Source organism: Hakea prostrata, chromosome 9, assembly GCF_041222555.1.
Source record: "Hakea prostrata isolate BN-2017 chromosome 9, UWA_Hpros_2, whole genome shotgun sequence".
NCBI lineage: Eukaryota > Viridiplantae > Streptophyta > Magnoliopsida > Proteales > Proteaceae > Hakea > Hakea prostrata.
In genome coordinates, this window is record NC_142608.1 from 53,619,609 (window position 1) to 53,629,140 (window position 9,532).

Sequence of the window (9,532 nt, forward strand, 5' to 3'; positions counted from 1 at the left end):
ATTCATGTACTTAAGTCTAGATGCATACTCATGTAAGTTCACTAGGGTAATGGGCGAACCCACAACCCTAGTTTGAAACATAAAATAAAAAGAGTAATTTAATTCAACATCATCCATATATCTTCATATCAATGATTTAGAATTTGAAAATAAAAGAAAACATTTAATCCATTCAATCTCATCCATCTCATGCATTCTCATATTGTTTTCAAAGAATATTGAAAATAGAAGCAAAGATACTTGCTTACCTTTCATTCGTGCAAAGTCTCACACATAATCACAAGATAATAAATATTAAAATTTACAAAAAAATATAAAAAATATTAAAACAAGTCAATACATCAATAATGAAATTTAATTACATAATTAAACATGCAAGATAAGGTTGAGTATATTCCTCACCTTTTTAGTTAGCATAAGCTCTCCAAAGTTCCACAAAGTCACACTTACGAGTTGGTGATTACAATCAAAATAAACCTAATCATGTAAGATGATCAATAGACATAAATTAGAAGTCAATTGGGTTTTAATAGAGTTCCCAAAATCACCCAACAAAAGCCTAATCTGCCAACTAGTTTTGAACCCACATTTCTCAACCTAGTTTCGGCAAAAATCAAATTTCACCATCGATTCGAAGTCGAATCGAAACGAAACTTTGGAAATGTCTAATTGGCAGCAATAGGGTCCTAAGTATACCTTTAATTTGATCTAATTCCATCTTAATCAAAAAGCCCCAATTTTGGGCTCTCGCGAGTGCTCTCGGCTGGGTCTGAGAGCCAAAATGCAAAATCGTTTGCAATGACTCGCACAAATCACTTACAAACCAAAGGGAAACATAAATGAAACTATTTGCAAGCATTCAAAACACCTATCAAGCAACAACTACTCAAATCTATCATTTATTGCGAAGAACTACTCCAAAAACTAAGTTTAAAGAAGAGGGTTTGATGATTCTTACCTTGCCTAACATTTTCGCAATGATCCGGGTGTTAGCACGCGTCCAAATGGTTAGAAACCTTACTTTCCCTTGGTTTCTCTTCCTCCTTTAGCCTCATCTTCGTACTAGCCTTCTAAAATGCGAGTATGAGAGGTTAGAAACTCAAAATAGGGTTTTAAACATGAAAAACCCAATTCTGCCCCGAAGCTGGAAAATGGCTGGGGGGTTGGGGCGGTCGACCGGCCGTTCAACCGGTCCCAAGTTGACCCCTCAAATGGACTCCAATTTTGGTGATTTTTGGCTTGTTGGAAAGGTCTTTCAACGATCTTCGATTTGATACCTTATTTGTGTCAATCGGATTCTCCATCGTTGATCTACGGACATTCCAAAATCACCCTTTTTACACCATCGAGATTAATCTTTTTCTTCACTTAAACTTTAGGAGAGTTGATGAGTCATCACAACGGTCATCCACCAACATTGGTTCCATTTCCAACCCTTCGGGCTCCACTTGAATGGCCCACATTTTCCGTCAACTCGAGGCCCGGTTTTCTCGATTTTGAAGCCACGGATTAAAGGGGTAGAAATTCGGGGGATTTCACAATACTTGTGGGGAAGGAGGTCCTCAAACAAGGTTTGGTTAAACAAGTGGGTAATGGGGCTACCATTAACATTTACAAGGACCCTAGGCTCCCTTCATTACCTTTTAAAGGTATTTCTTCTCCTCCCCTAGGCCACAACCCAATGTGGGTCCAAAATCTCATTGGTTGGCCTGAAGCACAATGGGATATCCAATTATTACAATCACTATTCACACCCATTGAAGTCAATGCTATTTTGAAAATCCCCATCCTTTCTAGTGACTCCCTTGATAGATGGATTTGGTACAAAAACAAAAATGGTGTTTTTTCTGTTAGATCTGCTTATTTCCAATGCTTGGCTATGGCAAACTCTCAAGGTAATATTGCTTCAACATCCTCTTCCTCTAAATTTTGGAAACAAATATGGCACATCCCCACTCTCCCCAAAATCAAACATTTCTTGTGGAGATCATCTTATAAAGCAATTGCGACAAGTAATTCCTTATTTGTTAGACATGTCATTTCAGCTCCTTTATGTTTGGTTTGTGGGTGTGGGAAGGAAAGTGCTTGTCATGCCTTATTTTTTTGCTCCCATGCAAAACATTGCTGGGAACTCTCTCCTTTGTGCATTGACACTTCAGAATTTAGAGGAAGTCATATACATGATTGGATGGCTTTTATCCACAAAAAATTTAAGGATTGCAATGATTTAGATAGAGTCAACCAAATTTGGAGTGCCTTAGCTTGGAGTATTTGGAACACTAAAAATGCTTATCTCTTTCGTGGTATTGATGCTTCGGTTACTTGCACTATGACTCATTTTTCTTTTCTGTATGCAGATATACAAAATCTCAACAAAAGGATTGGCGATGATAGCGGCAGACAACCGATTGCTTTAATTCCTCCTCTGGAAGATGTGAGATATTTTCAGGTATTTGTGGATGGTTCTTGGGATGGGGACACGAGCAAGGGCGGTAGGAGTTGCATCTTATGGGATTCAACTGGCATTTTTGTCGCAACACAATGTTTTGATTGCTTGGGTAGCTCGGCAGCAATTCTTGAGCTCCAAGCTATTAGAGATGGCTTACTTCTTGGGTGAACTTTAGGAGTTTCCAATCTCGAAGTAAATTCAGATTTTCTGCCAGCAATTTTGGCACTTCAAGGTGCTCATAGTTCCTTAGATTGGATTTGTTCTAGTTTAGTTTTTGAGATTTTGCGACTCCCCCAAGAGTTCAACTATGTTCATTTTAATTTCATCAACAAGTCATGTAATAGGTTTGCTGATTTCCTTGCTAAGGAAGCCCTTCGTTTCTCTCTTTTTAGATCATGGTGGAATGTCCCACCTATTTTCATGATTGGTCAGTCATTGTTATTGTCCAAGTCTCTGGCTTAAACTCTTTTATTTAATGAAACTTTTACCCTTTGACCCCAAAAAAAAATAAATAAATGCTTTCGTTGAATTCATTATTCTTTTGATAGTTTATTCTTTCCTTGATTATTTTATTGGAGTATTTGGACTCCTATAATCTTTTATATTTAATTATTGAACTTATTCATGCTCAAGATTATCTTTACCTATATTTATTATTATTGATGGGTAAGACTGGATCCTGTGACGGATCACTCCCACGGATTGTCGGGCGGGTAAACGAGATCGGCGGGTGGGGTGTGGCATGGTGTCTGTGTTAACTTACACCTCACTGCAGTAAAATATGAGCTTGTAAAAAATAATAAGTTCACACTTTCAAGATCTATGGTAAACTAGAAAAGAAGCCACAATGCATCAATTATATTCTGACTAGATTTTTGTTGTAATTAACAAACTAATTCCAGAAATCTCTACCTACAGGCATTATAAACTATAGGACAGAAGGAAAGTAAACATCTACTCCACTCATGTCATTTAACTGCTTAGGAAATCGCTCGATCTGTTTTTGGAAGTCAGTAGAGAAACTAAAAGAGATCAATTTTCAGAACTTTTAAAAGAAATTCACTAGTCCCAAAACCAAAGGTAAGAAATTACATAGGTATGTTAACATTTGGAATTAGATGGAGAAACTGACATTGTTTTCCAGGAGATGCAGCCTTCTCTCTTAGGAGCATTGCAGATTCAGCAAATCCCCTACGCACGGCCGCATATGTTGCCCAAGAAAGTTACAAGTTTTTTAGACAATTCCAAGTGCCATACACCATAGGGCTTGACAGCATTGTTTAGGTATGGGGGGAAGACATTCAATAGCTTCAAAAACAATATAAGTACAGACCAAGTTCACAAATACTATAGTGGAACCAGCAGCACCCTAGGCAAAAAATATATTGGTGGAATTAGGAAAGAAAAAACGGAGTTAAATTAACATAACATTTCTGGTTAGTCAAAAGAAATACTGTCCATAGAGAATGCGATAGGAATTGTTTTCTCAATCTATAGTAATGCAGTCACCTCAATGCTCACTGATTCAAGAAATACTATACTAAATATTAGTAATACAGTCACCTCAATGCTCACTGATTCAAGTTGCTGGAAGTTTCTGGCTAAGGAAGTAGCAACAGCCTGAGGTTACCCAAACTAAATGCAGTTGGTTACATGGATCTTAGCAAAGAGGAAAGATAAACATAAGTAGTAAAATGAAAATGAGCACAACTTTGATAAAAACTTAGGAATCTTACTGACACGGGTCAAGCTTTTCTTTCCTGAGGGATGGTTGCTTGAACCAGTCAATCAGGCATATCTGTTAGTTCTTTAGTATCTGGTTCGCACCAAGGTTGGGGGAATCCAGAGTATAGGTGCGAAATGGACTTCTTGAATGAACTGTCTATTTAAAGTTCTGGGGTAAGGGAGACATTCATTTTACTCTTCTATCTTTCCTTGTCCTTTAGGAAGAATCTGTCATCTGCAAGCTTCTGCCACTTTGCCAGATTATCTAGATCTGCATGAGTCTGAATACACCCTGAAGCATACCTTCCCACATTATGGTGAGGTTCAGCTACATGGATCAAACAGCCCCATTCAAGGCCATACTTGAGACAAGGCCCAAACAGTGCAATTTCCTCACCACTTCTGTGGTCATTTTAGGCCTGCCCCTAACTCTTTTAGATCCTTCTATATAAAACAACTTACTCTATAATGTTGCACCCCAAGGCCTCCATTGAAAATGAATAAGCTGCCACAACTGACTCTCTCAAAGCATCTCATGCATGGGGGTTACTCCCAACTCAGCACTAATCTGTCCATTCCTTACTTCACACTTGGGTCCTTCCTAGTCTCTTATTATTACATACCACTTCTTATAGGGACTACTCCAGACATTAACCATAATCTATCTCAACATCTTCATTTTGCTTCACATGGTATATCTACATACTGCTTTTAGCTGTCCAACATTCCGCACCATCCGATGTGTTTTTGGAGTAAATTACAACACCACCACCACCAACAACAGAAACAAGAAACATCTTCACAACTAATTTGAGTCAGTCACATAAATCCTTGCTCTCCAGTCAGCTCATTTCGAATTCATACATGGTACAAGTTGTAACAGAATGCACAAGCAGAAAACAAAAACTGACAAGAATGGGTGGAAGAGAGGAGAGCTGTCAAGGAAGATCGAACTGGACAGTCTTGCCGAGCCAAATTGGGAATTCCCGACACAATTAAGACATATCAGGAATCCCAGTTACAATATAACTGAGAGAAATAAGAAACAATGACTAAGTGGTCAATCTTGATCAGAAAATGGCATACTCGAATCAAGATTAACTTGCTTTTTGCTGCCTATCCTTCCAAGCTATTCAAAAAGCAGGCACATGAACCAAATGGAGGACAAAGAGGAAGAAATAGGGAGGGAGGATTGTAGAAATCTTTCACTGAATCATTACAGCCACAGGATAATAAACTGAAGTTGTATCATAAAGCAATGGAAAACAAACTCAGTTCCAAAGAGGCCAAGTCTGAAAAGAATATTGTATAGATCCTAATGGACCTAGAAACGTGCCAAGATTTGAGGAGCAGCTGATGATGACACCCCCCCCCGGGGGGCTCTGCTCACCAGGGAGAAAAATTAACCAATCTAAAAGAATTATTCACATTCTGTAACCATCTAAAGGCATTAAATAGTAACAAAGGAAAGGAAAGGCAATGACAACAAAAATGTGAACAGAAAAGGAAGTACATAACTTGTATTTTACAGAGAACAAAGCCTCCAAAAGGATTCTGTTTTCTTCCAGAAATAACAGACCTTTTGATATTGTTATTTAGCAATAAAAATTATGGACAATCAAATTCTATGAAAAATTAGGTGCTACCCAGACTAGTGGTGGCCTGATCCTCTGCAGATCAAAAGAGCAGTACTTCACAAATTTCCTGTCTTCAAGGTTAGAAACACCCAGAGACCAATGATTATCAGCAGGATCACCTCCCAACCATCCCTTCCAGAAGTATTCAGCAAAATAGACAGAATTCCCTCTTAACTCAGGAAAACCATAAGTTGATAAAGAAATTGAACAATTACGGCCCAAAAACAACACGCGATCACGTAAACTTTCAACTTCAATCCAAGTCTTCTTACCCTGATCAAACTTGTAAACACTACATGAAGCTGAACCATAAGGATTACGCCCACTTCCCTCCCTTTCTTGAAACCAAAGAAGAACTTGATAAACGTTCCCTAAGGATTCCACCAAGTATCTCTTCCTAATAAACCAATCCCCAGATGGCTGGGGATTTCCAAGGGAGAAACTCTCTAATGGAGGGGAAACCTTGGTTGCCTTATTAGGAGGGTTGCCATTGACATCCCAAGCCACAATAGTTCCATTATCATGAAGCACATATAACAATCCATTAAAATACAGAATGTCCTGACAACCACTCGATGTCGTTGTTGTTGGATCCAATAGGGTCCATGAATCAGCTCCAGCCTTACAGAAAGCCAATCCAGAGAACCCAATTGCCATGACCATGTAATTGTTATCAATCGAAGGGTCTGCAGTAACAAGTGCCTTACTCATAAGCGCAACCCTTAATCTTGCAGGAGAAACTGAACATTCACGATTAATAAACTCACGTCTACGAATCCTGTAATAATCTATTTCACCAGACGATTCAGACCTATTAACACCCAATACATCAGGAAAGGTTTCAGTTGGTGGGAGATGGATTACGGCACCGGAGAAAGGGTTCATGAGAAGAACACAGCTGAAGATATCGACAATTACAAGCCAACCGAAAGAGGAACCAATGCATTTACTGCTACGAATCTCTTTTGGGAGCTTGATCGGATAATTCTTCTTGTCTGAGAGATTGAAGAACTTCCGGGTCTCTTTTCCTTCCTCGTCTTCGCTGTAAGGAAGCATCAGCCATGGAAGTTGAGGCTCTGGTGGGTACGATTGGTCGGATGCAGCGAAGTTCCACGAGTTGCAGACAGCACCGAAATGGATCTTATCGACGATGTGAAGCCGTCGGAAGATTGAACCCAACAGTTCCTTTGGAAGCACAGACCAGTCTGCTTCAATTGACGCCATTAATGGAATCTGAAATTGAACAAATAAAAAACACAACTGAGTGGCAACGGCTTTTGTAATCTGAAAGCATTTACAAAGTGGGATTCTCTGTTCAACTCCATCAATTAGGCTTGTAATGACATTTAGGTAATTCATAGATGCATTTAACACAGGTCTCTGTATCCATCAAAACTTTTGCTCTGAAAAGTAAAGAATGGGATTCGGTGCTCTGTTACACTGTCTCCTCGCAGCCAAGAGGATGAGATCTTGGATAGTTGCCGTACGATTTTTGCTTCTATTATATATTTGTAGTTAGTGGGTCTGAAGATATTTGGATAGTTAGTTTTTTTGAAGAAAATGAATATGTTATTGACCATAAGTTTTGTTGTTCGGTTGTCAAGACCAATACTTTTTAGTGAAGAGGTTGTGGATTCAATTATATTTAATGGTCTATTATATAATATCCATATCTCTAAGCATATAAAGAATCAAATAAAAGAAAGCTTCTAACCACCCAAACATTTTTATTATTTTATTCTCCTAAATACTTTCCCGTTATCAACTGGGAGGAATTTCCTCATTTTCATCGCCATTTGCCAAGGGAGTAGGCAAGGCATATAGGGCTTTCAAGGCTAAAGAAGAAGGTGTCAAGGATCGGGCACTTAGTACACACTCTTTCGTATGAGGGTCCATTCTATTAGTTATCAGACAGATTCGAATACCCCTAAATAGATATGGAAGTAAATTTCGATTATCTATTTACAGCCCTACTTGGATGGTATTCAAAAAGATACCAAAACTTTTGAGGCCATTTATGAAAACTAAAGTTAAGTATTCTATTTCCTTGGGGGCAAATGAGATAACAAGACACTTTCCTGCCACAAGCGTAGTAGCCAATTGTTGAGGGTGCATTCTATTAATTACCAAATGGATTCGAATGCCCCCTCAATAGATATGGATGCGATTTGAAAGCGGATTTCGGTTATCCATTTACAAGTGTGGATCATTTCCACTGACGGGGAAGCACTCTGTGCTCCCTTGACAGCTTTACAACCACAAACTACGAGATGATCCGAACTCTCCATTTACAACCCTGCTTGGATGGTATTCTAAAAAATACTAGAACTTTTGAGGCCATTTATGAAAACCAAAGTTAAGTATTCTATTACCTTGGTGGCCAAGGAGATACAAGACACTTTCTTGCTACAAGTGTAGCAACCAATTGTTATCCTTCTCACCTGATGACCACCTGGATTTGGCTCCTCTTTAGGGAGAAAATCTCCTAGGGATTGCCCAGTGGATTGCCCAGTGAGCTCTAAGAAGGTGTCATGTGGACTGTTGCTGCAAAAATTCTCCTTGCCCACCAAAATTCAGTGACCTGCACAAACATACTCAACCGTATTGGTCGAGGTCCGTCTCAAACGAGCAAGTTAGTAGGAGATCAATCTAGAAGAATGAATAGGTAAGCTTTCCTAGTTTAGGAATCAAGTGCTCATTATTACTTACCTTCCTCTTGTCCTTAGATCTGTTTATATACGTTTTAGGATCGTTTACCTTACCTTTAGTAGTGGAGTCTTCCTCGGACTCTTGTTGATGAGTTAGTTCCTGACTTTCCTACTAGAGAGTTTTAGACCTTATCTGCTCAAGAGTCTTTCATGACTAGAACTCTTATTGTCCCTGACGGTTGATCTCCGTAATTGTTTGTTATAGTTTGACCTATTCATTATTTAAATTTGTCCACGTATTGGGTTGAATCTTGGTCAACCCCAACCATGGTTGACTCTAACCATGTTTGACCTTCTTAGCCAAACCGTCCATTAACATAAGCCCCCTAGTCCCTTGGAATCGGCAGTCATATTTTCAGCCTAAGGGACTATCTTGTCATCATTTTTTATGTGTGACTGGAAGGAATTTGTATTGTTGCTACCATACACGTTCCTCATTTTTAAAAACTGAAATGTCGCATTTATTTGTAGCCGTTCATCGCACGCATGTTCTCCTAGAATCACGTGGCATGTGTCACGTGTTGAAATAGGCGTCACATCACATAATTATGTGATGGGATTTTGAAAAGACTCGTCATCCTAGTCATCTAGTTGTTTTATGTAACAACCATTGGATGGGCATCTCGAGGATGCTTAAAGGGCTTTTCATCTGGATTGTTGAAGAGGGATATATTTGACCTCTTGGATTGAAATCTTTGAAAATGTTTAAATACTCTTTCCCTCTTCTTTTTTTCTCATTTCGTTTCTGCACGTACGAGAGTAAACACAGAGCTTTTGGAAAAACTATCTTCTTCATTTGGTCTACTCACTGTTTGGTTTTCTCTTAGGAGCTTGAACAAGTAAGAACCAATAAGTTCTTCTCCTTATTTTCCATTTTATTTACTTTATTTTTATGGTGATTCATAAGAAAAATCTAGAATATTGTAACTGCAACTTTGAGTTTTATCGTATTCTTATGCTGTTTTTTTCTGTCTTCCTTCTTCTTTTTGTGTTTTCTTCCATCCTTTTCTTCT

The 9,532-nt window shown here is 38.6% G+C and overlaps 1 protein-coding gene across 1 annotated transcript; it reads right to left on the reverse strand.

The window, feature by feature from the left end:
• Positions 1-5,686: 5,686 nt before the first annotated feature.
• LOC149005561 (F-box protein SKIP23-like) lies at positions 5,687-7,269 on the reverse strand. The gene has a single exon (XM_089169203.1). The coding sequence runs from the start codon at positions 7,168-7,170 to the stop codon at positions 5,800-5,802; it is 1,371 nt and encodes a 456-aa protein (XP_089025329.1). The 5' UTR covers positions 7,171-7,269; the 3' UTR covers positions 5,687-5,799.
• Positions 7,270-9,532: the final 2,263 nt, after the last annotated feature.

Coding starts and splice junctions, on each gene's coding strand:
- LOC149005561 (XM_089169203.1), bottom strand. CDS start 7,170: ATGAATTACCTAAATGTCATTACAAGCCTAATTGATGGAGTTGAACAG.